General features: G+C 43.1%; 1 protein-coding gene across 4 annotated transcripts in view; it reads left to right on the top strand.

Annotated features, from left to right (window-relative positions):
- The window catches only part of MOCOS (molybdenum cofactor sulfurase), a 232,946-nt gene that overhangs the window by 15,715 nt on the left and 189,807 nt on the right, over nucleotides 1-27,424 (top strand). For 2 of the 4 annotated variants that reach the window (XM_061589657.1, XM_061589659.1), the window contains exon 1: nucleotides 17,443-17,696. The exons of 1 other annotated variant lie outside the window; for it this stretch is intronic. In XM_061589657.1, coding sequence (XP_061445641.1) covers nucleotides 17,564-17,696 — 133 coding nt within the window. In that variant the 5' untranslated portion in view covers nucleotides 17,443-17,563. Of the gene's footprint in view, nucleotides 1-17,439; nucleotides 17,697-27,424 lie in introns of those variants that run through there. One more of the 4 variants, XM_061589656.1, reaches the window with a different exon arrangement.

Here is a 27,424-nt window from a genome sequence, read left to right as displayed (position 1 = left end):
GGATTTCTATTTCGAGGAGGGAAAAATAAATAAATTTGATTTATGAACTTTGGAGTATTATATGTCCGGGACTATTTTCTTTTTGGTCTATTTCATTTTGACGAATCTACTTGTTCACGACGCCACTAACTGTTTTGAAGCTGGGAACTAAATTTGTTTTGTATTCCTGAACAAATAAGAGATAAGGCAGGCTGTACTGTCTACACTGTGATGTCATCAAGCCTGGAATATTAACCCAATTGTGGCTGAAATAATTTTTGTTTTCGTGGTTTTAAGAATGGCAATCAGGAAAGTGGCTGAGACCATGGAAGAAATTATGTTTCAGAAAATAATGGATGAGATTGAGATAACGAAACAAACCCTGAGACAGGGTAGACAGGAGATGAAAATTGAATTAGGCAAAATGACGCAGGAGCTTAAAGAAATAGGGGATCTTGTGAGAGAGGAGATTGATGAGATTAGAGATGAGAAAAGAAAAATTAAAGGGAAGATACAAGCCCTGGAGATTGGAACAAATGTGGAATTGGAAAAAGATCTGGAGTTTATGGATATTAGAAACAAAGTTTACTGTTTGGAATTCAACGTTGTCTCTGAAGAAATTAATGAAGATATTAGAGATAAAGTTATCAATGTCTTGGATAATTTTCTGGACTGGAATGATGTGATGGAGCTTGATATAGAAAAAATCTATGGAATTAACTACAGATATGTGACAATGGAAAAATTCTCAAGAGATGAGCCAGTGCATTTTGTAAAAAAGAAGAACAGAGATATGACTTTACAACAATATTTCAGCAACATATTCAGAATTGATGGCAAGGAAATATTTGTGATAAAGGAAATTCCCATCAGACTCTTATTATATGACTATGGCTATGACAGCAAGATTAATATGGGATACTGATAATGGAAGAATGGATACTGAATTTACTGGACTGAACAGGACTATTGAAGATGGAAGATGGAATTAATATTGATAATGGAAGAATGGCTATTGAAATTATTGGATCTAACAGGTTTGATGAGATGGATTAATCTATATGTTTATTTGGACTATGGCTATGACAACAAGATTATTATGGGATACTGATAATGGAAGAATGGCTACTGAAATTACTGGACTTAACAGGATTATTGATAATGGAAGAATGGCTACTGAAATTACTGGACTTAACAGGATTATTGAAGATGGAAGATGGAATTAACATTGATAATGGAAGAATGGCTATTGAAATTATTGGACCTAACAGATTTGAACGAGATGGATTAATCGACATGTTTATTTGGAGAAAAATTGAAAGATATATCTCTCAAGGAATTGAAACCTCTCTTTGACTTTTTGTGGAAAGAATAAAGTAATGTTTATGAGATTTGATGATTAATTAAGATAACTACTGGAGGAAAGTGATTTTATAATATAATTTAAGAGACAGGATTGTTATATATTGTAGACCTATAACTGATCTGCGACAAATCGGAAGTCAACATTTTATTTTATTGTTTAATTATTTTTGTTTTGTTTTGTTTTTTGTCTTTGAAAATTTGAATAAAAATTAATGATAAAAAAAAGAACTTCCAGAAGTGCTTTCTGTGTTTTATCCAGAAACTCTTAACCTTCCCAGATAAGCCAAAGCATGGATAAAGCTAGGCTGGTATTCCTGCCTGTGGCTTATCGGGTAAGGTTAAGAGTTTCTGGACAGAACACAGAAAACACTTCTGCAAGTTCAACAGGAAGGGGAGGTTTCTAAGGAGGAAGGGAACTCAGCATAGATGCTGGACACACAGATGAATGTCACACATGAGACAAAGATCACCAGGAGGAATTCCATATCTTTGGAGCTGTGCAGTTGATTCCAGGGCCTTCCCATAGACAATTATTCTTGTCTGCACCATTGAAACAAGAAAGCTCCTCCAGGTGCCATAGGGCATGATTCATGAAAGAGGACTCAGAGGCTTCTGGGGATGGAAGCAATTGATGCTGCCCCAAGAGGGAGATGTGTGGTGGTAGTTGGTCCATTCTGCTGTGATGTTGGTGATGCGTCACAAATGGCTTTCCTAAAGGAAAGCTGCTTGGAGATGCTGCAGAATGAAACAGCTGACAAGTTGAGGAGTGAGGGTGATTCTGTATGGTTGATGCTCAGAAAGTGACTTTCACTTGTACCCTGTAGAATTGCCCTTCAGTAGAGAGATTGATGGGGGGAAGCATCAAGCAGGCAGGAAGCTAGGCCTACCTGTCCCCAGAACGGAGGTAGGTCTAGGCCTTTTTGCCTGGCTCTCAACATTGGTTGAAGTCCTGGGGCTGTACTTGGTAGTGTTAAGGGAACTTGACGATGACACATTCAGACCAGAGAAAGGTACAACAAAGGATTTATTGCTGCAGCAAGGCGCTAGGGAGTCAAGTTCAGCCAACAGCGCGCCAAAAATACAGAAACAGAAAGTATTTATACACTCTGTGCAGGCCGTGTCTCGGCATCCCATAATTTCAGTTATAAACTGTTACAAAAGAACATTACCTTATAAGGTCATGGACACAGCAAGACAGCAAATGCATGCGTGCCAAGATGGCGGTGATATTTTCGTGACAAAACATTTGGAGGTTATAACATGTTAGGGGGTATTTACCTTATCATTCCCCCCTTTAATACTTTAACTTCTTATTATAATGATTAAAGTATTACATAACAATAACACTGTTTTACAAATTATTCTCTTCTTCATGGGGTACTGGTTGATATCGGTTGGCTTGTAACACCATCTGTCGGGCAACCTGAGTCTCTACTGCACCTGAAATTATACTTCTCAATCCATTGATTATTATAGGCATAGTGCATGGTAATAGCAAACATAACAGTATCAGTACAGCAATAGTAATGATCATTCCTTTCAATCCCCCCATTTTCATCAATTTTTAAACAACATTCTGTCAAATTTAATAACTTACAAACTCCTCCTTCTTTAGATAACAGGTAATCTAGGGCTAACCGATTTTGCAATGGGGGGGAAACAATAACAGTATTAGTATAACTCCAAACTGGAACAACATAATTAAATAAGATAATTTGCAACAGGGCATTTTAATTGAAGCTGGGCAAATCTGTATCTTCGGGTGGTGTCCCACTACTCTCTCCTGGTCGGTAGGGGATGCAACACCCTCTTGAGTTTCGCTCACTTGGTTGCCGGTCCCAAGGAGGCTTCTCCTGTCGCATCCTTTCGGCCCACATTGGCCCTTTTCCGGATCTTCATCCGTAGTGTCTCTGGTAACATGGCAACTATTTCCCATTCTGGACTGGCAGCTGGCTTTACTCTGGTCCAATGGATCCATGGGATCTGTCCTTCAACTTTCAGGGCTGTAGGGGTGACCATAATTACTGCAAACGGACCTTTCCATTTAGGTTGTAGCAATTTGTCTTCCCACGTTTTAACCCAGACTTTATCCCCTGGATTATAATTATGCATGCTAGTGGTGATTTGCAATGGGCTGGGATCAGTATATTGCTGCAATTCTCTTATAACTCGATTTAAGGCTTGTAGTTGCCTCTGAAAAGTTACTTGTCCCTGCTCTCCTAAGATTTCTACTCCTGTTGGTAAAGGTGGTGGCCTGCCATACATCAATTCATATGGAGTATAACCAGAACTTCGAGGTGTACATCTTTGATGCAACAGGGCTAGAGGCAGTAGCCGGACCCATTTTTCCTTAGTCTCTATGCACAATTTTGTCAAATGTAATTTCAAAGTCTGATTTGCTCGTTCCACCATTCCACTACTCTGCGGTCTCCAAGCACAATGTAATTTCCATGTTAAGCCTAGGGCATTAGAAACATGTTCTACTAGAGCGTTTGCAAATCCCGGACCATTATCAGAATTTATTTGTAAAGGCAGTCCATATCTAGGCACAACTTCTTCTAATAAAAATTTAGCAACTATTGCTGCTGTCTCCCCTGTTGCCGGTCTAGCCTCTATCCATCCGGTGTAAGTACAAACTGCCACCAGCAACACTTTGAATCCATATGCTAGGGGCATGTGGGTGAAGTCTATCTGTATGACTTGAAACGGTCGTGTACCCTTAAGGACAGTCCCGAGTGTTAGTCCTGGTCCTCGACGGGGATTTGCTTGTGCACAGGTAAGACATTCTTTTGTTATTAATTTACACCATTTGTATAAATGGTCAATATAAAGAGTTTTTCTAGCTAATCTTTCCAGATTTATTTTTCCCAGATGACATTGGTTATGGATTTTAGACAGAACTTCATAGGCTAAGCTTTGAGGTATCCAGACTCGGTCATCCTCCAAGATTTTCCATCCATCTATGTCCCTGAACTCGTAGTCTTGAGCTTCTTTTTCCTCCTCAGGGGAATAATATGGTTTGCTCATTCCAACAGGTATCTCTGCATAGTACAGGTGGGCAAAACTTCGAGTCACTGGAGGCCCAGAAATAGCGGCCTTCTTTGCTTCTTGATCTGCTATGGCATTTCCTTCTGGCACAGGCCTCCCTTTTTTGGTGTGTGCCTTGCAGTGAACCACTGCCACCTTTAACGGTTTCCACACCGCATCCAAGAGGGCCCTTATTTCACTAGCATAAGCTACTGGTCTTCCTTCAGAGGTTAGGAATCCTCTTTCTTTATACAGGGCTCCATGCACTTGTAGAGTCAAGAAAGCATTCTTGCTGTCAGTATAAATAGTGACTTCTTGTCCAGTTGCTTCTAGTAAGGCCTGGGTGAGGGCTATAATTTCAGCTTTATGGGCTGAAGTTCCAGCAGGCAATTTCCCATTTCTCACCATCCGTCCTTGCTCCACCACAGCATATCCTGCTACCTTGCAGCCTTCCTTTATGTAGCTGCTCCCGTCACAGAATAAAATTCGGCCTTTTTTCAGTGGTTCATCTTTCAAGTCTGGGCGACTGGAATATACCTTGGTCATTACCTCCTCACAATCATGCACAAGTTCCTGCTCTGGTACAGGCATTAAGGTAGCAGGGTTCAAAGTAGATCGGTCTTGAATAGTTACATTAGGATTTTCACAGAGCTGAGCAGTATATTTAACAAGCCTGGAACTTGTCATCCATCTGGGACCCTGTTTTTCTAGTAGGTTCTTGATTGAATGGGAGGCGGTGACATAAATGGTCTGTCCAAAGGTAAGTTTCAATGCTTCAGTTAGAAGTAAAGAAGTGGCGGCTATACTTCTTAGACAACTTGGCCATCCTTGACTAACTGTGTCTAACTTTTTACTCAAATATGCAATTGGTCGGTCCCATGAGCCTAAAATTTGGGTTAGCATTCCCACTGCCACTCCCTTTCGGTCATTTACAAACAGTTTGAAGGGCCTGGTTGTGTCTGGTATTCCTAAAGCTGGTGGGCTTTTGAGAGCTGCTTTCAGGGTTTCTATAGCTTTCAACTGGATGGGTTCCCATGCAAGTGGAACATTCTCCGGTAAATTTCCTTGCAACATAGCATACAGGGGTTTAGTTATTTGGGCAAAATTCAAGATCCAAATTCTGCAGTAACCCGCCATTCCCAGCATTGTTCGTAATTCCTTTTTCATGCGGGGCAACGGCAATGTCGTAATGGCCTTGGTGCGCGCTGGGCTTAAAAGTCTCTGATCCTTTCTTATTATAAAGCCCAAATATTCCACTTCCTCTTGACATATTTGAGCTTTCTTCTGGCTTGCTCTATAACCTAATTGTTCTAATTCCTTCAGTAGTGATAGGGTATGTTCCTTACAACTATTCAAGTCGGGACATGGGAGCAAGATATCATCCACATACAGAAGGAGGGGTCCATTGGTTTCTTGCCAATGTTCCAGATCTTTATTCAATTGTTGACTAAAAATAGAGGGAGAATGACAGAACCCTTGAGGCAACCACGTCCAAGAAAGCTGAGAGGGGATTCCTGTCTGAACATCCTCCCAAGTAAAGGCAAACAAAGATATAGAATCTTTGTCAAGGGGGATACTGAAGAAGGCATCCTTCAGATCTACTACAGTATAAACTGAACTGTTACCAGGAATTCTTCCCAATAGAGTATAAGGGTTTGGTACAATCGGTGTCATTGGGAGTACAGATTCATTGACTGCCCGCAAGTCCTGTACTGGTCTATAGTCACACTCTGTCCCAGGTTTTTTCACAGGTAACAAGGGAGTATTCCAGGCGGAGGCGGTTTCGATCAAGACACCTAATTTCAAAAGACGGGCTAAATGGTTCTGAATAGGTTCTTTTGCTTCTATCGGGATCAGGTATTGCCTAACTTGTACTGGCCTGGCTTGAGGTTTCAGGATTATCCGGACTGGTACCGCCTGTACTGCCAGACTAATTGGGTTATTTTCTGCCCATACTCCAGGTACTAAATTAATTAGTTTCCACTCACCTACCCCCTTCTCCTTTACAGAGAGGGCTTTTACTGCTTTTTGACACCTCCAAGCCTCTTGTACTGGGCACAACAAGATAGGAGCCCTGCAGTGTAGGGATTGCATCTTTACTTGCCCATTTGGAGCAAACTCCAAGGTTGCTTGCATCTTACAAAGAAGATCTCTACCAATTAAGGGGATTGGGCACTCAGGTATGTACAAAAATTCATGGTAAATAACTTGAGATCCAATTGCAACAGGTTGGCTCTTTAAGTTCACTGCAAGTGTGGCTTTTCCTGACGCTCCAATTATACTGGTGTTATTCTGACTAGCTGTTCCAATTGGAATATTTAAAACAGACCGTTGTGCCCCTGTGTCTACTAGACCTGTAACAGTAGTTCCCCCCACAATGATTTCCATTACGGGCTCAGGGGGGCTCGCCCGTAGGCAGCCCTATGGCCGTGCGGGATACGATTCTTCTGGTTCTGTCTCTTGGGGGTAAGGAATCCTGCCTCCGATTTCCGATGGTCTTCCACGATATAGTCCTCCCTGTAACAATCCTCTAGCTCCTTTCATAGTCGCTTCTCCTTCTATCTGTCTTTTGAACTTCTTTTCTCTCTCTGGACATTCATTCTTCCAGTGATTATAACCTTTACAGTAGGCACACTGGTTCCGATCTAACGAACTCCTTACCATCACTTCTCTTCCTCTTCCTCTTCCTCTGCCACGTCTCCAATCTGGAACCGCTGGTCCCGATGGCCCCTGTAGGGCCGCTGCCAACAAACATGCTTTTTCCTTCATCCTCCTCTCCTTGTCTTTAACCTCTTCTGCATCACGGTTGTTATATACACGATCTGCTATTGCCTTCAACATTGACAAGGGCATCCCCTCAAATCCCTCAGTCTTCTGTAGCTTCTTTCGGATGTCAGGAGCTGACTGTGCCACAAAACTCATCACAATAATAGACCTATTCCCTTCCTCTTCAGTCTTCAGGGGACTGTGTTTTCGATATGCTTCTTGTAGACGCTCTAAAAATTCTCCTGGGGCCTCGTCCTTCTTCTGGACCACATCATGTATTTTTTGCATATTCATCAACTTCTTCTTTCCCTTTTTGACTGCATCTAGGAACAATGTCTGGTACATTGTCTGAGAGTTTTGTCCTTCAATGGCATTCAAAGCCCAATTAGGGTTTGTGACCGGTGCCCTTTCTCTGATCCAGATAGTAGGATCTGCCTGATTCGCAGCTACTGCTGCTTGGCGCACTACTTCTTCCATATTACTCTGAACTGTCCTTCTTTGTTCACTGGTAAGGAGGTACGCCATCAACTGTTGAATGTCAGCCCAAGTAGGATTCTGGCCCTGAACTATGCCCTCAAGCATATCTATAAATTTACGGGTGTCCTGTTCATACGATGGGCCATGATTCTTCCAATTTAATAGGTCTGATGTTGAAAAAGGCACATAAGAACGAGTCTCCACCACCAAGCCTTGTACCTGGCCGTTATCGTCTGTTCGGGGCACAATGCCAGCCGTAACTCGAACTGGTGCAGTGAAGACCTTTTCTGAGGCAGGTTCCCTGACCTGCCGTGGACGAAGGCGATTTTGTATAGGGGTAAGTTGGTTTCCCTCTATCGGGGGTGCCGAAGGTTTGGCATTCCCAGAGGCCCCTGACAACTGTGGATATAATCGTTGGGCCGGGACAGGAGGCGATGGTTGAGTTGTATCTGGCTCCTGGTCTTGATCTTGGGGCAGAGGTGGGGGTTGTGGCCTAAGGACTGTTGTGGCCACATAAGGAGGTGGTTCTGGTTCTAGCTGACTTGATTCCTTTAAAACAGGCGTGAAAATTACCGGTCGGCGCGCTCCCTTTGGTAACGCTCGGTCTTCCTCTCCACACCGGTCCGTCCACTACAGGAGGGCGGAATACCGCAGCCTATTAGTGTCTCGTCAGAGTCCCATCTGGGTCGCCAAATGTTAAGGGAACTTGACGATGACACATTCAGACCAGAGAAAGGTACAACAAAGGATTTATTGCTGCAGCAAGGCGCTAGGGAGTCAAGTTCAGCCAACAGCACGCCAAAAATACAGAAACAGAAAGTATTTATACACTTTGTGCAGGCCGTGTCTCGGCATCCCATAATTTCAGTTATAAACTGTTACAAAAGAACATTACCTTATAAGGTCATGGACACAGCAAGACAGCAAATGCATGCGTGCCAAGATGGCGGTGATATTTTCGTGACAAAACATTTGGAGGTTATAACATGTTAGGGGGTATTTACCTTATCAGTAAGGGTAGGAAAATATCGTCCTTTATAGTACAAAGATGCACCATTTGGGTTAAGGAACCAAAATTTGATATCTATGATACAAGCACTAAGTCCTCTTTTGCAGCCATTTTATACCTCTTTCTGTATCTTCACAAGAGCCATATGAGGAAGGTTAAGGTGGAAGTTGGTGACTGGCCCAAGGCAGAAAGTGAGCAAAAACAGTAAGTCCAGCGAGTTTAAAGTGTGAAACAGCACATGCTCAGAGCATTTTCTTTCTATCAAGGTTGGCAAAATGGACTGTATTTGGGGGAGTGCACAAGGCCCCCAACCACTTTAATCCAGCCTTGACAGTAGCAGTCTCTCTTTGCTTCTTGCACCAATCCCTTGCAAAGCTCTCTGTTTCATGCTCCAGTTTGGGTCACAAGCAATGGTTGCTATATTATGCAAGTCTCCTTTGTGTAGAACAGCTATTGTATAGCTTGAGGATAACTGATTTTTGTGTGTGACTGGTCTAATTATGAGCACATTTATCTGTTTGCTATCTCTAAAAGGTTTTTGTATATATGAAAAAGAAGATGGCTTCCATCAGGCTTTCTACAATTGGGAATCAAATTCAAAGAGAATGATTGCATTTGTATCTGGATATGCAAGTAAGAATGATGTTCCTCACATTTCTCACCTGACCTCGCTGACAGATAAGCTGGGGCACAGGGCTTAAAAACCTCTAGATAGCTTTTCATGGTGAGCTACAAAGGCTCTGATATGGAAATTCTTAGTAAAATTATTCATATATTCTGTTTTGAACTTGCAGTTGTATAAACACTACTCACAAAAACATGAAAATAACTAACTCCCCCTATACTTAAAGAGCAAAGACCTAAATTGAATGAATGAATGAAACTTTATTTTTACCCCACCCTTTTTCCAAACTGGAACTCACAGTTTTGAACTCACAGTTTCTGTGCAATCCTAACTACAGTCTAATTTAGGAATCTGTCTGCATGATATCTAGGTTCAGAATGTGCTGCAATGTAGACCTCAATATTTTCCAGCTTTTTATGAAAGCATCGTTAGAATCATACAACAGTAGAATTGGAAAGGGCCTATAAAGCCATCGAGTCCAACCCCCTGCTCAGTGTAGGAATCCAAATAGCATATTTGACAGGTAGCTGTCCAGCTGCCTCTTAAATGCCCCCTGTGCTGGAGAGCCCGCCACCTCCCTAGGTAATTGGTTCCATTGTCACACTGCTCTAAGAGTTAGGAAGTTTTTCCTGATGTTCAGCTGAAATCTGGCTTCCTGTAACTTGAGGCCATTATTCCATGTCCTGCATTCTGGGACGATTGAGAAGAGATCCTGGCCCTCCTCTGTGTGACAACCTTTCAAGTACTTGAAGAGTTTTATCATATCTTCCCTCAGCCTCTTCTCAAGGCTAAATATGCCCAGTTCTTTCTGTCTCTCTTCATTGGGCTTTACTTTCAGTCCTCTGGTCATCCTCGTTGTCCTCTCAACATGTTCCAGTTTGTCTTCATCTTTCCTAAAGTGTGGTGTCCAGAACTGGATGCAGTACTCAAGATGAGGCCTAACCAGTGCCAAATAGAGGGGAACTAGTATGTCACACAATTTGGAAACTATACTTCTGCTAATTCAGCCTAAAATAGCATTTGCCTTTTTTGCAGCCATATTGCACTGTTGACTCATATTCAGTTTGAGATCAACAAAAATTGCAAGAACCTTCTTGCATGTAGTATTGTTGAGCCAAGTTTTCCCCATCTTACAACTATGCACTTGGTTTCTTTTTCCTAGGTGCAGAACTTTGCACTTATCCCTGGTAAATTTCATTCTGTTGTTTTCAGCTCAATGCTCCAGCCTATCAAGATTAATTTGAATTGTGTTTCTGTCCTCCAGGGTATTAGCTATCAGTCCCAGTTTTGTATCATCTGCAAATTTTATTCCTTGTACCTCCTCATCCAAGTCATTGATAAAAATGTTGAAGACCGCAGGGCCCAGGACCGATCCCTGCAGTACCCCACTCATTATTTCCCTCCAGTTTGAGGAGGAACCATTGATAAGCACTCTTTGAGTATGATTCTGTAGTCAACTGTGAATCCACCTGATAGTTGTTCCATCCAACCCACACTTAGCTATCTTGCTAATTAGAATATAATGGGGCACTTTGTCAAAAGCTTTGCTAAAGTTGAGATATGTTGTGTCCACAGCATTCCCACAGTCTACTAGGGATATTACCCAATCAAAAAGTGTCATCACATTTGTCTGGCATGATTTCTTCTTGATAAATCAATTTTGGCTTCTAGTGTTCACTGCATTGTTTTCAAGGTGCTTACAGATTGACTGCTTTATAATCTGCTCCAGAATTTTCCTAGGAATTGATGTCAGGCTGGTTTGTAGTTCCCAGGTTCCTCCTTTTTGCCCTTTTTGAAGATAGAGACATTAGCCTTTCTCCAGTCATCTGGCACTTCACCCATCCTCCACAAATTTTTACTGGAAGGAAATTTTAATTATGTTATCTGACATTTATTTATTTATTAGATTTATATCCCACCCTTCCTCCCAGTAGGATCCCAGGGCAGCAAACAAAAACATTAAAAACACTCTAAAAGATCATAAAAGCAGACTTTAAAAAATATTACAACAAAACATCTTTTTTTAAAAAAAGCTTTAGAAACAGCTTATTTAAAAAAGCTTTAAAAACATATTAAAAAAGCAATTCCAACACAGTCGCAGACTAGGATAAGGTCTCTGCTTACAAGGCTTGTTGAAAGAAAATCTTCAGTAACCATCAAAAAGATAACAGAGATGGTGCTTGTCTAATATTTAAGGGGAGGGAATTCCAAAGGGTTGGTGTCGCCACACTAAAGGTCCACTTCCTATGGTGTGCAGAACAGACCTGGTATCTGCAAAAGGCCCTCACCTGCAGGGTACAGTGATTGACTGGGTATATAAGGGGTAAGACGGTATTTCAGGTATCCTGGTCCCAAGCTGTATAGGGCTTTGCGCACCAAAACCAGAACCTTGAACTTAGCTTGGTAGCTAATAGGTAGCCAGTGCAATTTTTTCAGTAGTGGGGTGACATGTTGGCGATACTCTGCCCCAGTGAGCAGTTGCGCTGCCGCATTTTGCACCAGCTGCAGCTTCCAGACCAACCTCAAGGGCTGCCCCGCATAGAGTGCATTACAGTAATCCAGCTTGGAGGCTACCAGTACATGGACAACGGTGGACAGGCTATCCCGGTCCAGAAACAGCCACAGCTGTTTTACCAGCCAAAGCTGGTAAAAGGCACTCCTAGCCACTGAGGTCACCTGGACCTCTAGCGACAAAGATGGATCTAGGACCACCTCTAGGCTACTCACCTGCTCTTTCAGAGGGAGTATGACCCCATCCAAAGCAGGCAACTGACCAATTATTCGAACTCGGGAACCACTAACAGTGCCTCCGTCTTGCTAGGATTCAGACTCAGTTTATTGTCCCTCATCCAGCCCACCACTGAGTCCAGGTAGCGGTCCAGGGTTTGCATGGCCTCTTCCGATTCAGATGTTACAGAGAACTAGATCTGGGTATCATCAGTGTACTGCTGACACCTCGCCCCAAATCTCCTGATGACTCCTCCCAAGGGCTTCATATAGATGTTAAACAACATAGGGGACAAGATGGTACACTGCGGCACCCCATAGCACAACTGCCAGGGGGCTGAAAGAAAAACACCCAAATGCCATTCTCTGAAAATGACCCTGGAAATAGGACTGGAACCACTGTAAAACAGTGCCTCCAACACCCATCTCACCAAGTTGGCCCAGAATGATACCATGGTCAATGGTATGAAAAGCCGCTGAGAGATCAAGTAAGAATAACAGCTTTGAACTCCCCCTGTCCTCCTGATAAAGGTCATCCATCAGGGCGACCAAGGCCAGTCCCATAACCAAGCCTGAACCCAGACTGGAACGAGTCAAGATAATCTGTTTCATCCAAGAGTACTTGCAATTGCTGTGCCACAACCCTCTCAATCACCTTCCCTAAAAGGGGGGTATTTGCGACCAGGCAGTAGTTATTACAAACCAGTGGGTCCAGTGTGGGCTTTTTTAGGAGTGGTCAGATCACCACCTCTTTCAGGGTAGCTGGAACCACTCCCTCCCACAATGATGCATTGACCACACCCTGGATCCACTTGGTCAAACACCCTCGGCAAATTTAATAAGCCAAGAAGGGCGAGGGTCACGAGGACACATTGCTGGCTGCATTGTCGCAAGCACCTTGTCCACGTCATCAGGCTACATCTACTGAAACCGATCCCAAGAAGTTGCAGCAGATGTTGCACTGGACACCTCATTGGGGACTAGAGTAGATGTGGATGGGGCATCAAGATTGCTATGGAGGCTAGCAACTTTACCCTCAAAGTGCCTTACAAACAATTTACAGCGGGTCTCCAAAGGGTCTAAAACTCCAGTTCCTGGAGCTTATGTCAACAGACCCCTGGCAATATGGAAAAGCTCCACTGGACGGCTACCTGAACATGTGATGGTGGCAGAGAAGTGGGCCTTCTTCACAGCCTTCCCCACCACACAGTAGGCACAGTTTTGATGTTTTACTTGTCCCCGATCACAGCACATCTTTTTATACTTGCACTCTAGCAATTGTCCAGCCTGTTTCATTGCCCTTAGTTCACTGGTATACCAAGGTGCAAACTGGGCTCCACAATGCTGGAGAGGGTGCTCAGGGGCAACCGTGTCAAGAGCCTGATGCATCTCACTGTTCCACAGTGTGATAAGAACTTCAGCAGGATCACTTGCTCTATCTACTGGGAACTTCCCCAGGGCATTCAGGAATCCAGTGGATACCATTAGTCTCCAGGGCGGACCATCTTAATCTGTCCACCACCCCTGCAGGGGAGAATTGGAGCCATAAGTCTAAACTTCACCAGGACACCAGGACGTCTGACCATGACAATGGGGTGACATCCAACCCCCCATCTCCAGACCACCCCTTCTTCCATCTGGAGCAAAAACAAAGTTGAGGGTGTGCCCTGCCCTATGTGTTGGGCCAGTTACAGCTTGAGACAGCCCCATGGTCGTCATAGAGGCCATGAAATCCTGAGCTGGAACACTAGAGGCAGCCTCAGCATGGACATTGAAATCACCCAGGACTATCGTTCTGGGCTCCTCCAGTACCACAGCTGAGATGGCCTCCTCCAGCTCAGTCAGAGAAGCTGCCAGGCAGCAGGGGGGACAGTACACCAGCAGCAATCCTAGTTTCCTGTCTTCTTGGCCCGACACCAGGTGCAGGCCCTCATAGCCAGGTCCAAGACAGAGTGGTTTCTGGTGACAGAGATGGAAGTTCTGTAGACCACAGCAACTCCTCCCTCCCGCATCCCTGCAGCTTGTGCTGGTGATGCACCAAGTATCCTGGTGGGCAAAGCTAGGTCAGATCAACTCCTCCCAGCTCACCCAGTCAGGTCTTGATAACGCAAACCAAATAGGCACCTTCATTCATGATCAAATCATGGATGAGTGTGGTCTTATTGGCGTTAAACAACATCACACACAGCCCAGTGTGTACAGCAGATGAGCAACAAGGAACCCATCCATGAGAGGAGTGGGAGCAAGGAACAAGGTGTAGCCTTGCCCTTGTCTTCTGTTGTAGCTCACCACCTCTCCATGGCTTTACCTCCTTCTACCCATGATCACTGAAATTGGGGTGGCATCACCCATGTTCTTCCTTACTAAGACTCCTTCTAAACAACTGATATGGACCCAACAAGAGGTCACCAACAAAACCTACCTGCACTAGTTATCCCAGTAGGCCTCTGAGAGAATTGGGAACAGTCAGACCCACTTAATATCTTTCACACAGGGCACATCTACTTCCCCCCATCTCACGCCCAGGCAGGGCCAGCCTTCTACCAGTTGCAGACTCTCACTGAAGGCATCTGACAACTTTCTCCTATCATTCAGTTTACTGCACAGACTGTCACCCTGTGCAGGAACTACACATGTGCTGTATACCCTCCTTACTACCAATCTCCTCTTGACCGGTTAAAAAAACAAAAGCAGGATCCTTTATATCCTGAGCTTCTAATAGCTTTTATCATCCAGATGATGTACTGTATATTACATTTTGCTGTGCTGTTCCTTGAAAGGGTGATAGCATACACGGGATGCATGGGATACATGGTTTATCCCATTTTATCTTGACCTACCTTGTGTTGTAAAATTGAGAGATGGTGATTTAATGTTGGTTTATTACCCAAGATCTTAAAGCAGCTTCAAATTGTAGTTTAAAACCATGGTTAGTAAACTGATGTTATGCTTAGCCTGAACTGATTTCAGACATGAAATCCTCCAAGGATGAACCAGACACTCTACAGGTTGAGGACTTTCAAGACCAGGCAGGGTCTCCTGGAACCAGTGGGAGGATCCTTGGGGGCCCCTCTAGGTTGGGACTTTGGAGCTGAAAGAAGAGGAAGAGGAGGACCTCTCCTTCACAGAGTCCTCACAAATTTCAGCACCAAAAAGTTTGGGTCCATGCTGAAAAGCGGCATCATAGCTACAGACCTACAGTCGTTATGCTATTTGTGAGTAAACAATCCCTGAAACTCCTTCAGTACTAGCAGCTGTGGTCAGGATGTGGTCCAGGAGCCTCCCAGGTGCTGGAAACTGCACAGGTCTCTGGCTTCTTGATTCTAGCTCCCGCTCCTTGCTGAACTCCCTGTGATATTGTCTGTGGACTGTTTCCTGACCTTGCTTCTATTGGAGTTTGGTATATATTGCAGCGCTGTGCAGAAATGAAAAGTCTGGTAAGACTGCCAAATTGAAAGAATAGAGAAACTTAAGGTTTATTACTACTGGGAAATAAAGCCATTCTGAGTTCAGGCATATACAGTATGTGGCCATTTTTCAGTCAAGAGTCTAGCGCTCACACACACTATTACCGACTAGTTAGAAAAATGAAGGAAGGAAGTGAAGCATGAGAAAAATAAGTTGTTACTAAAGAAGCAATCAGTGAGGAAATAATAGGTTGCCTTGCTATCTATTGCCTCCACTTGTCACAAGCATTAGTTGTTTACTCCCAACAACTTCCGGATCACATTTGGATCTTGACCCATTTCTTTTTCTTTGACTTCCGTTTGTTTGGACTGTGCTACACCAGATACCTTGCCAGTGTTAGTGAGTACTTTGGTGAGACACCAATTAATGGCACATGAAAAATGAGTGAAGTTTTTCAACTTATGTGTTAGTTCAAAACAATCCATTGAATTCCTAAAAACAGCTCAGTATTATTTTGCTATCCCCAGTACAAATGCGAATGTTGAAAGGATTTTTTCACTTATGAATGCTCAATGGACTGATGAACGAAATAGGTTGCAAGTACATACAGTACAATCTGTGCTTCTTTTGCAGTACAGCTTTGGTGACTTCGGTTGCTGTGACTTTTATATCATTAAAACGCCAGCAATACTACATGGTGTGTCATCCTCAACCAAGTATGACTGGTACAGCAAAAAACAAAAAAGTTGATGAAGGAACTAGTCAAGAAGGTTAAATTAGAAAGTCTTATAATCTAGCTAAGCACACTCTGTATGTTACTGTGCCTGGCTGTTCTAACAGGAGTGTTCAGAAAATATAAAGTTTGACAAAAAGTCAATGTGGTTTGGGGACATATGTTGTGTTTATGTTCCAAAGCTTCAAATTATTTGTTTTATGCTGGATTTTTATACTGCTGCCATGACTTATTTTATGTTTGTTTCTATTTTGTGTTTTATTTAAAAAAGATTTGTCACATCTTCCCCCAGTTTTTGGTGGTTATTACTAGGCGCAAAAACAAAACAACTGGATAATCCAACCATTAGTGTGCAAATTATCCTGCCTGGATTTGTGGAACTAGAATAAGGCAACTCTACTCCTTCTACCATGCTCAAACAGAAACATGATTTCAACTGGCTGTGCATGCATAAACATGTGCAATACTACATACCCCATATATGAAAAGGATCACTATGTATTAGCTCACAAATGGCATTCACATTTGTTATTTTTATGAAAAAGTGCACAATTGATTAGTGTGTTATACACAGGAGGCTGCTATCTGCTTGTCCTGATCTGACAAATGTCCATTTTTAATAGCACCAGAATTGTGGAATGCTCTCCCTTGAGAGACCTGGTTGGTACCCTGACTTTGTGGTTTCTGCCTTTGCTGAAACGTTTGCTTCCACTAGGCATAAAGGTCGCACAAGGAAAGCGCTGGCAGACGACACGCATGTTTTCGATTTCTTCCTTTTTGTGGCTGGTGCTGTGTGGTTCCGTCCACAGGAACAAAGAGAGCTGCCTTACACGGAGTCAGGCCATAGTTCCGCCTAGTTCAGCATTGTCTACGCTGATTGGCAGCGGCTCTCCAGGGCTTCAGGCAAGGGATTCTTCCAGCCCTACCTGGAGATGCCGGGGCTTGAACCTCACACCTTCTGCGTGTAAAGCAGATGCTCTCCCCGCCTCCTACTCCCGCGATTGTGTTTTATCTTACTTTCAAACTTTGGTATGTCTGTCATCTTGAGTGTTCATTTCCTGAGTGTGTGAAAGGCAAATTCAGACTTTTAAAAAATCAACAACCTTCATCGGCAACAGTTTCTCGCCTTGGTAGCTCTGCGTTTTGCATGGAAAGGCGAGTCATAAACGCTGCCGTTCTGACGATTAGTAATGCCGCTCTTCCCCTGTGCTCCGGGACATGCTCCATTAGGCACACGAAGCGAGAGCGCCGTTGGGCTGACCTGGCAGGAAAGGGCAGAACTGCAACAGGCTGAGGTGCCGCCACCCGCGTGGGAAATGGCGGGTGGAGCCAGAGGGCCCGGGGCCTGCCTCTCCTATAAGCCGAGCTGCCTTCCTGGTTTGTGCTGGGCGGGTTCACTTGCTACCCATCTCGCGTTTCAAGGAGGCTCGCTCGCACTTTCGGCGCAATGGCTTTGGAGCGGTGGGGAGAGCTGCTGTCTTTCCAGGCTTTCCAAAGCAGACTCCCCCCGGGTGCCGCGTATGGCTACGGCGGGGAGAGCCCACAGGGGCTGTTTCAGAGGGAGTTCGCCAGGCTAGGAGGTAACCCGTACTTGCGGTGAAGGTGGCGGCTGGCGAGTTCGTGGGAGGTGGAAAGAACGAAAGGGGGGGGGAAAGGACACACAGAAGCACTCGGGACTCCGAATCTGGTTGCTGTGCTGGCACTGACTCCTTGCGTGAAGCAGCCGCTGTTGTCTTGGTCGCGTAAGCAATCGCCTGTCCCAGCAAGGCAGGTTCCTTGGCTTCCCCCCCTCTTTGGCTACACAGTGAAGCCGGCTCGCCAGGGTTCCCACAGTCGCTCAGCAGAACTGGTGAAAGTCAGTTGCAGTCAGTGCTTGTTAGCAATCGCTGAAAGGGAGGCTATGCAAGACCACTTCGGACAGAATTCTTTCTCCTCTCGAAGGTGGTCGGACCTAGAATGTTGCAAACTGGTCACTCTGAATGCAAAATGGGCTGCGCTCCTCAATTGCTTATTAGCCTTGTCTTCCCTTTTGTCTGACCCCTCGCCGTGCTTTTGACACCTAGGTGCCTGACAGGCAGAAATTAGGAATACAAGATGGACAACACCTGTTGAATTTTTGCCTGCTGTGCCCCAGTTAAAGGAACAAGAGCCCTTATAGGGTTTTTTTGGGGGGGGGGATGCCACTTCCAGGCCTACTTTTGAGTAAAAAATATGTAGGATTTGAGCGCATATCAACATGCCTTTAAATAAGAAAAGGCATATCACTATATGTAACAGAAGTGATGTAATTTGTACTTCTCTTAAATGTCAGACAGCCAGATAGTTTTTTCTCCTCTTTAGCATTAAACAGAAATGGCATTTAAAGTAAGCAAGTAATGTCATTGATTCACTGAAACTGTATGCTCATTTTGTAGATTTGTGTTGAAAGGCAAGCTTTTAAAAGGTTTGTGTTGTAAAGTTGACTTGTCAGGTTATCACATGTAGTCTTTAAAACAACAGCTGGCTCACATGTAAGTTCATACTTGAGGTTATTTATTTGTTTAAAAGCATTTACAAACTGCTTAATATTTTTAGAATCTAAGCAGTATAGCTAATTGGCAGTATCTCTCTTTTTCCAGAAGTGTTTTTTATTGAAGCGATTCAGATGCTAAAGTATATTTGATAAAGTGAAACCTTCACCATTTTGATCAGTATTCTTTATCTATTTTTGTTGTTGTTAGGTATGTTGTACATACCTTATCTGTTCATGTAAGTTTGCGTTATTTTTATACCATTTTTTCTAGGTATGTGCATATTTTTTTATGTTTGCTACTTCAGCAAAAATCCTACAGCGGTGTGGGCTTTATGAATAGCCATGTCCAAAGATAAAGGGCTGATGGTCTGTGAGGCCAAAGGAAGGCTAAAGTCCACATTTAGGATCTGGTTGGATATCTTCATTAACTAAAACTATGGTTTGTACAAGCCACAGTTTCTGGCGTCTGGATGAAATGAGGAAAGTTTGTTACAAACTGAAAGTGGAAGCTTAACCTTTTCTTTGCTTGTGTGCAAAGGAAGGCAGACGGAAGGGTGTGAGTCTAAGACTTAAAGCACTTTCTCATAACTAAATTGTGATTTAGTGCAGTGTGTAATGATGAGAGTTCTAATCCAATAACATCTGGAGGGCACCAGTTTGTGAAAGGGGAGTTCAGCCTAAGGCTTCAGTGCTGTGCACACTTACTTAGAAGAAAGTAAAGCTTTACTTTGTTGAACGCATGGGACCTGTGACTGTACATGTATAGGACTGGGCTGCGAATCTGTGCTTTACAATGAAGTAGATTCTGTAGGATAGAGTGTGCTAAATTAGACCTGTGCTACAGGTAATCAGTATAGGAGAAGCTCTCTTGGATACTTCTTCTTCTTGTTATTGTTGTTATTATCAGCAGCAGCAGCAGCCTTTCACCAATAGCTCCTAGGGCAGGTTACAACAATATAAAATACCTTACTAAAAATAGTTTAAAGCAAATTACATTCACAGCTAGAGAGGGACCTAAAAATATCTCAAGTGACAAAAGCCAGGGTGAAGAGGTGCATCTTCAGCATATGATGAAAATTATAGAATGAAGATGCAAGATGCACCTTTGTGGGAAGAGAGTTCCACAACTTAGGGGCTGCCACCACCACCCCTGAACTTCTGAGGGCAGTGGAACTACCAAGAGGATCCCTTTTGCCAGTCTCAACACCCAAGAGGATCTGTAGTGAAGGAGGTGGTCTTTCAGATATTTGAGCCTTAAGTCATTTAGAACTGTAAACACAAGTATGAGCACCTTGAATTGGACCATCCTTTTTCCACCTTATAGAACTATTAAGCCCCCTTTTCACCTTCCCAGCTCTATTTCTGAAGCTGCTTCTCATTCATATTCTGCAGTCCCCTTTGTACCTCTGTTGTCACTTTTGCCTCCATTCCCATGTCTCTTCCTCTTTCTCCCCCACTCCTTCAAGGAACCGGATGTAGCTCCCCCACCCCACTTCCACCAGCCCTTTATGTTATTACACAGCTCTCTTCTTTCCCTTCATCCCATATTCCCCCTCATTCAAGACCGCCCCCCCATTTGCTTGCTCCACCTACCTCTCTCCTTTCTCCACTGCTGTGCATGCTGCACGCGCAGGGCTGCCATCAACCAAGATGGCGGTGGAGGTTTCTTTAAGGGGCTGATGCCCCACTGCCATCTTGGTTGATGGCAGGCCTGTGTGTGCAGGTAGCGTACCGCGCATGTGTGCCATGAACCAAGATGGTGGTGGAGAGATCAGCCCCTTAGAGAAGCCTCTGCTGCTATCTTGGTTGACAGCACATGCAGAAGTGAAGACAGGAGAGAGGTAGGTGGAACAGGCAGGAGCCGTGCACCCGGGGCAAGCTGGTGCCCAAGGGCTCATTCATGCCTGGTGCCGGCCCCGGCAGAGATGCAGCAGAAAGTCACGCAGAGCTGCTTTTTCTGTGAGGTACATTCTTTGGACTTAGAAAAAAACTTGAATTACTTAATTTATTTTCTTGGGGCACTCATGTTTGAGAATTCTGGACTTGACATTGCTGAATGCACTTTTAAGTTTTTTGCTTGGTTCTGCTGTGCCTGCTATTAGTCATATTGAGGCATTTCCTGTCAATCAGAATAGCTTGATTGAAAATGTTTTCTACCTGGCTACATGGAGCAAGCACTTGTAATCTCCAGGATCTAATGGGATTTGTGTAAATCGGTTCTACTTCAGAGAAAACTATATACAGCAGAGCTACAGAACTGCAAAGCCTTTTAAAAGGGGAATAGGTTTTCTCACAAAAATCAAGTAAGAAAAACATATAACCTTTAAACATATGATTTATGTCTCAGTATTGGGGGCAGGGGAGAGAATTTATTATAGTCAATTTTTCAATAATACCCATTCATGCTATACTAAGTTAAGAACACACAAAGATCCCATCTGGATCAACCCAAGGGCCTTCAATGACCAACCAGACATGAGCAGGCACAAGGACAATAACTGTCTCTTGCTCCCCACAATCTGATTTTCAGAGGCCCAGTACTGTTGATCCTCAAAATATTACTGCCCATTGGTGTAGTAGAGATAGTTCTAAAATGTGTTTCTAGAACAAGATATTTGTAATTGTGATCTTATTGTCATGGCAATAATATCGGTGATGTCATGAAAGTTGACACCAATTGTCTTAAGTCACAAAGCTAAGTAATGGCAGCCAGTTTTATCCCTTGTGCATTTATAGGGAACTGATTGCTCATTTCTTTTTATCAATAATAATTTTGTAATTTTAATGACTACTGTAACTGTCAGTATATATACTGCAAATTGTTTGGAGTAGCCTGTTAGGAAAATGGCAGTCAAATCAGTTTTCTCTTCTGGCACACTTGGAAGTCCCTTGCTGGGACAATGAAATGTTGCAGCATTTCCACTGAAAGGGCATTTTTCCTAGATAATATTATAAAGCTTGAAAAACCTACATAGCAAGCTGACATGTAGAGATCTAATTATTTTCTGCTGAGCTATTGAGGATTATCACTTCCTCAGTTCTTGGAAACAAAGCTGAATTGGGATGAATAACTGGTGAGGATCCTCCTGATATAAGGGGTTCAGAAGCATACAATGGTATCAAAAGCCACTGATAGACCAAGTAAGAATAACATGGTTGATTAATCAACTAAATGAATGATATACTGATTTTAAAGCTAGCAGTTTTACTCATAAAAACTGTTCCCAACACTAACCTAAAGTTAGATCACAAGCACAAAGTGTGAAAATAGACTGTTTGCATGGTCTAGGTGAGCTTTCAGTTTTCAGACCTGAGGGATATGTGATACAGCAGAAGATGTCCAGTACCTTTTCTGCAATCTCTGTCCAATTGAACTATTGGTCAGGAAAATGCCCCAAGTCTGTAACTTGCATGATGCACCTGGCTTACAATGAACTAGAAATTGTCTTGGCAATACACAGTTTTGCAGTGAAGTCTCTGATCATATTAAGCAAGATGAAGACAGAGGCTCAGACCTTTGTGTACCTTTAAATTCAGGCAATATTTTGGGATGTTAAGGTTGTGCATGACAAGTTTTCTCTATTTTTTAAAAAAAGTAGTATAGTGTGCTCCTTCATGTATACTTCATCAGTATACATAATTGATAATTGTCAAGCTATTTCCTTTGGAAATGTGTCTCCCCCCCTCCGGCCACTGATAGATTATGATGATTAGCCTTCAAAGAAAATTGTTGATAGATAAGAATCATACTGGAGACACCAGTTTTGTTTTGTGCAGTATGATGTGCTCTTCATGATTTCAATATAGTCTGAAAAGTGGTGGTGGTGGGTAAATCTACAAAAGCCGTTTGTGTTAGCAAAACTCAGAAGCCTTTTACAGACATAAGTCAGTTTGATTAGTGCCTGTATCACTGTTCTCATACTGCCAGATTGTTCTTTTCCCCAAACTGTTTTCCCATTAGCCACACACAGGCTACCTTCTCACTAATTGCTTAAAAAGCTGTGAGTCAGTCTTGTCTGGATGTGGTTTGAAATTGATCTGCACCTGGATGTACGCAACTGTATTGTTTAGCGTAATGCACCTAGCCCCGCTGTAATGTCAGAGTTTTTAGGACCACCCATTGTGAAGTGTTTCCACTGGACACACCTATGGATTGATAGGCCAAACAGTTGTCAAGTCAGTGTGAAGCTGGCTTAAAGGGAAAATGCATCCAATCTCAAAAATCCCGGATTTTGGAGTAAAAAAGGGTGCAGTATGACAAACGTTGTGTATACCCAGATTCAAAAAACAGAAGTGGAGAAGCAATGAAGCCAGTGTAACTACAAGTATGTCTGCAGCCTAAGGCTGGTATCTGAGCTAGGCCCAATTAAACTTGTACAATCTTAGGCTGTGAACATGCTAGTTGCCTTTCCCAAAGCGTTTCCATTAGCCACACTGAGAGGGGGAACGGGTTGATCTGCCGATCAGTTGCAGAATCTCTTTGAAGCTTTTTTTTTAAAAAAACAAACACTCAAGCTGATTTCTCCAGGTTTTAAAGTACAAAGGGGTGGGGTTTGACTAGCGTTATGTGCCCTCATTTTCAGAAGAGGGGTGGAGACACACCAGAACCAACAGAACAGTGAGTGTGTTTCTACCCTTACTAAAATGGCTGGTTAGTTTGGGATGAAAACTAAAAGGATAACTTCCACCATTCTTTTTTTTTTTAAAAGTCTTGAGCAAATCTTTGTGATATCAGTGTCTTCAAATGAGAGATGGCTGAATATTGAGATAAGAATAGCCCAGTGCAGCAATACCGAGCAGCAACTTTTTGGCAATCAAGGCCCAGTTTTACTGAATTAAACCTGGAGCCATGCTTCACTTTTACACACTCTAAAAATAAAGGTTTGCAAGTGTAAATGGTAAGACCAATCTGCCCACAAAAGACACCCCTCCCTGGTATTTCTGTATGAATGCCTGTTCTGGGTATTCCTCCTGTGAGCAAGTAATTCTGTTTACAGACTGCAGTGGGAGTGACTGAATTATTAGGCTAATATTACCAGTTTGTGTACCAACTACTTCATGTGAGAGCCACGACAAATAAATTAAATGACTAAAGGCTCCTGTGATCCTAAAATGGGGGGAGCCAATGTGGTACCGTCCATTTGGGCTAGAGCTTCCATCAGTCCCAGGCAGTATAGTCAGTGGTGAGTGATAATGGGAGCTGTAGTTCACAACATCTGGAGGTTACCATTTTGGCTCCTTTTGCCCTACCAAGGCCTGGTAGCTTCCTTTGTGGGTGGGTACTTCGAGTGTACAGGAGCTTGTAAGTATTTCTTTCCAATATCACACTAAGCAGTTCTCTTGTCCTTAGAGTTTGGGAATATTAGCCTAGTAAATGACTGCATTTGAATTAAAAAGTGCAGAGAGGGGAGTAGTCTAGACATCAAGATTAAATTTAAAAATTCTTAGTCATTCTTGGTACTACCACCACCAACGGAATAGTAACGCGTGAGAGAATTAAATACTTGTACAATATAGATCCCCTGGCTGCTTCATAGTAATCCTATTGCCCTCAGGCTAAGGAACTATAGACTCAAGACTGTGTACTGGATTTCTGACTTGATGACTCTGACATAAACATGACCTTGGTCATCAAAAACATATCAGCGTATGATTTACCGCAGTGGAAATAAGATACAGAGGAAATGCACGGGTCTCTAGGCAGCTGGATGAATGCTGTGTACTTTGAATTAAGATTGAAGTGGGTAAAAATTCTTCTTGCATCACTGTAGTGTGAACTGGATGATCCAACATGCCAATCAAAGTCCACTTATGCTATGTACACTGTTGTTCTTATGTTAAGGATCAGTAGTTTTTATGACATTCAGAGTGCCAAGGAGTGACGTGGATTGCATTCAGCTATTCTGGTTTAACCTTTGGTTGAATTGCAGCTTTGGAGGCTAGGGTATGGAATCAATCCCCATCTGAGAATATGCAGAACTTCACAATCTGTAGAAACCAGGGTGGATTGTTTTAAATCACCAAGAGAAGCCTTTGATTTAAATCAAGTTTGTTACTTATAGTTCTTCACATATTTCTTAAACAATTGTACAAATCTGATTACTAAAACATGTTAATTTACAGCACAATATAGCTGTATTCATGGTCTGTCATGATGTTACAAAATAAAGGGGCATATTATTTAATATAAAATAAGATGATCCCCAGTGGCAACTCTGAACTGCATCTTTCTGCACCGTAAACTTGGGTTATAGATTCTAAATCTACTTAACTGATTCAACAATCCTTAAGGAGCTTTTTTTTCTATTAACATCCAACATAGCAAACAGCTTGTTGAATAATATTACTCCCAAAAGGTAAAGTGCGTCTTGAGGAATGAGGCATTCCCGTAATGCATTACAAAGTGATTTTTTCAATTTACTAACTAATTGATCCACGTCATTCTTCAGACATATCCACATCTTCATCCATATCGTTTTCTCTCAATAAGCAGGTTTCATTATGATTCACCATTCTCGCCCCTAGGCCCCGCATCTCCTTCTTGTGCTTCTTGCAGTTTTTCAAAATATTCCCAGATAGAGTCTCTCTTCCATCCAGAAGCCATGACAGTTTTTCTGTGGCAAAAGTGTGGGGGAATATAGGAACTAGCAGCTGTGTCTGTACTAGAATGTCTTCCTTTTTTTCCTTTCCAGTCCTCTTCACTGTTCCTTTACACTCTCTCCCCAGCTGTCTTTTTTTATATTGTCTCTGTTGTAAATCCTTTGCCTTGTGTGGCCCAGCTCCCGTACCACATAAGTTCAGAACAACAACAAGCCCATTCCCATCCAGCCTGTGTCTTTGCATATGTAACTTTAGTCAGAGAAACAGAAACTGAAAGTCCAGAATGTTGAAGAAGCAAGAATTTGTAGTTCGACTGGGCATGCCCATTTTCATGAGATGAAAAACTGAAATTAATGCCCATGTTTGATTGGTAGGTAACTCAATGTGTGTGTGATAGAGCCGTTAATACATTTTAATGATACCATAAGTGTAGGTTTAGCTTGTTTGTACAAGATAGAATTGAATGAGAGAAATTTACTGTTTTATTAATGATTTTTAAAAATAATCCTATTTAAATTTTAAAAATCTGATTTTTTAACAAAAATCACTGATTTTTATCCATCGTGGTAGAAACAAGTGTGTTTAACACAGGCTCAGTTTAGACATCATGCCAAGCTTTAGTTTAGAATCCAAACCATGGTTTTAGCTTACTAACTGTACATGAAAAACATGGTTTAGAGCTACTTCTTTGTTTTCCATCTTGTTGAAACAAGAGAATGGCTTATGTATAGAATCTTATTGTAATCGCTAATAAACTTACTCAGTGACATGGATATTGGATGCCATATTGTTACAGAAATAATAATGTAGATTTCCCCTGTCATTAAACAGATAAACAGCCCTGTTGGAAATCATGTTCTCATTGATACCTGATAGCTTAGAGCAGTGGCTCCCACTTGGGGGCTGTGAAGTAATCCAGAGGGGGCAGCAAAAAGTAAAGAAATGAATTATTTATTTATTTATTTTTTAAAAGTCTTCACTCCCTGGATGCTGTCTGCTCCCCATTGCCATTGGAGATGACACCTCCACCATGCTCCAAACAAGAGGGGAGGACTTTTGCTGAAGCACCAGAGTGTCTTTCAGGCACGCTGAGGGAAAGCATCTGCCTACACCACATTTGGCAGATGCCAAAGGAGGCTGAGGGAGGTGCTACCAGGAAGAAGAGGGGATTACTATCCTGACTCTTGTCTCCTAGCACTGCCGCTGCTGAGGATGCCCTTGCTCAGAATGAGAGAGGGCTTTTTGTGAAGCAAAAAGAAGCAAGGCTGCAAGGAAAGGCTGCTTTCCCCCTTCCTTCCTGGCAGCCACCTGCCTGCCTTTCTTGACTCCTGCTTCACTGCCACCTCCTTTTAAACATTATTATTCTTTGCAAGGCTGCCCAGGTCTCGCCTTCGGCCCAGGTGGAACCAAGGAGCAGTGAGGAAGCTCAGGACTTGCTCACCCCCATTTCTGAGGCTAAGTGTGTGTGCCAGTATCCCCCCTTTCTTCCACCTACATGCCGCCCCCCCCAACCTCTCTCTCCAAGATGATGCAGCAGGGCTTCCCTCCTCCCATGTGCCCAAATGCATGCACGCCTGGAGATGCTTGCAGGAGTGGCAGGTGCATTTGCGTGCGCGCTGATCTGTCTTCTGCTCCACTCTCATTCCCCAAGTGCACGCTAACCAAGTCATCAGTTCTGATGATCATCCCAAGGCCTAAAAGCACTAACCCCCCTCCTCAGTCTCTCCACCCTTTTGTCTTCACAATCTAACATCCCCACTGCTACCACATTGCTGCTTCTTGATGATGATGATGATGATTTTCAAAAAGCTCAGCAGGTTGTCTGAGGCTGGGGTCCACATACTGCAGCTGAAATTATTTAATTATTATTGCATTTATAACTCACCTTTCCTCCAAGTTGCTCAAGGTGGTGCACAATTCCCCCCTCTTCCATTTTATCCTTACACCAACCCTGTGAGATAGGTCAGGCTGAGAGACTTTGTCTGGCCCAAGATCATTCAGTGGGCTTCCTGGCTGGGTGGGGATTTGAACCTGGATCTTCACCCAACACTGTAAACAACTGGTGTTGGAAGACAGGACTGTACATCGTCAGACTGGTGGGGGGGGAGGGTATACCAATTTGATTGGACCTTTGCATTTAGAAAAGAAAGCAACACCTCCGTGTCTGCAAGGAGCTGTTTTATGGAAAGGGATATT

The sequence above is a fragment of the Rhineura floridana genome, chromosome 11 (assembly GCF_030035675.1).
Source record: "Rhineura floridana isolate rRhiFlo1 chromosome 11, rRhiFlo1.hap2, whole genome shotgun sequence".
NCBI classification, from domain to species: domain Eukaryota; kingdom Metazoa; phylum Chordata; class Lepidosauria; order Squamata; family Rhineuridae; genus Rhineura; species Rhineura floridana.
This window is presented reverse-complemented; position numbering and strand designations above follow the sequence as displayed.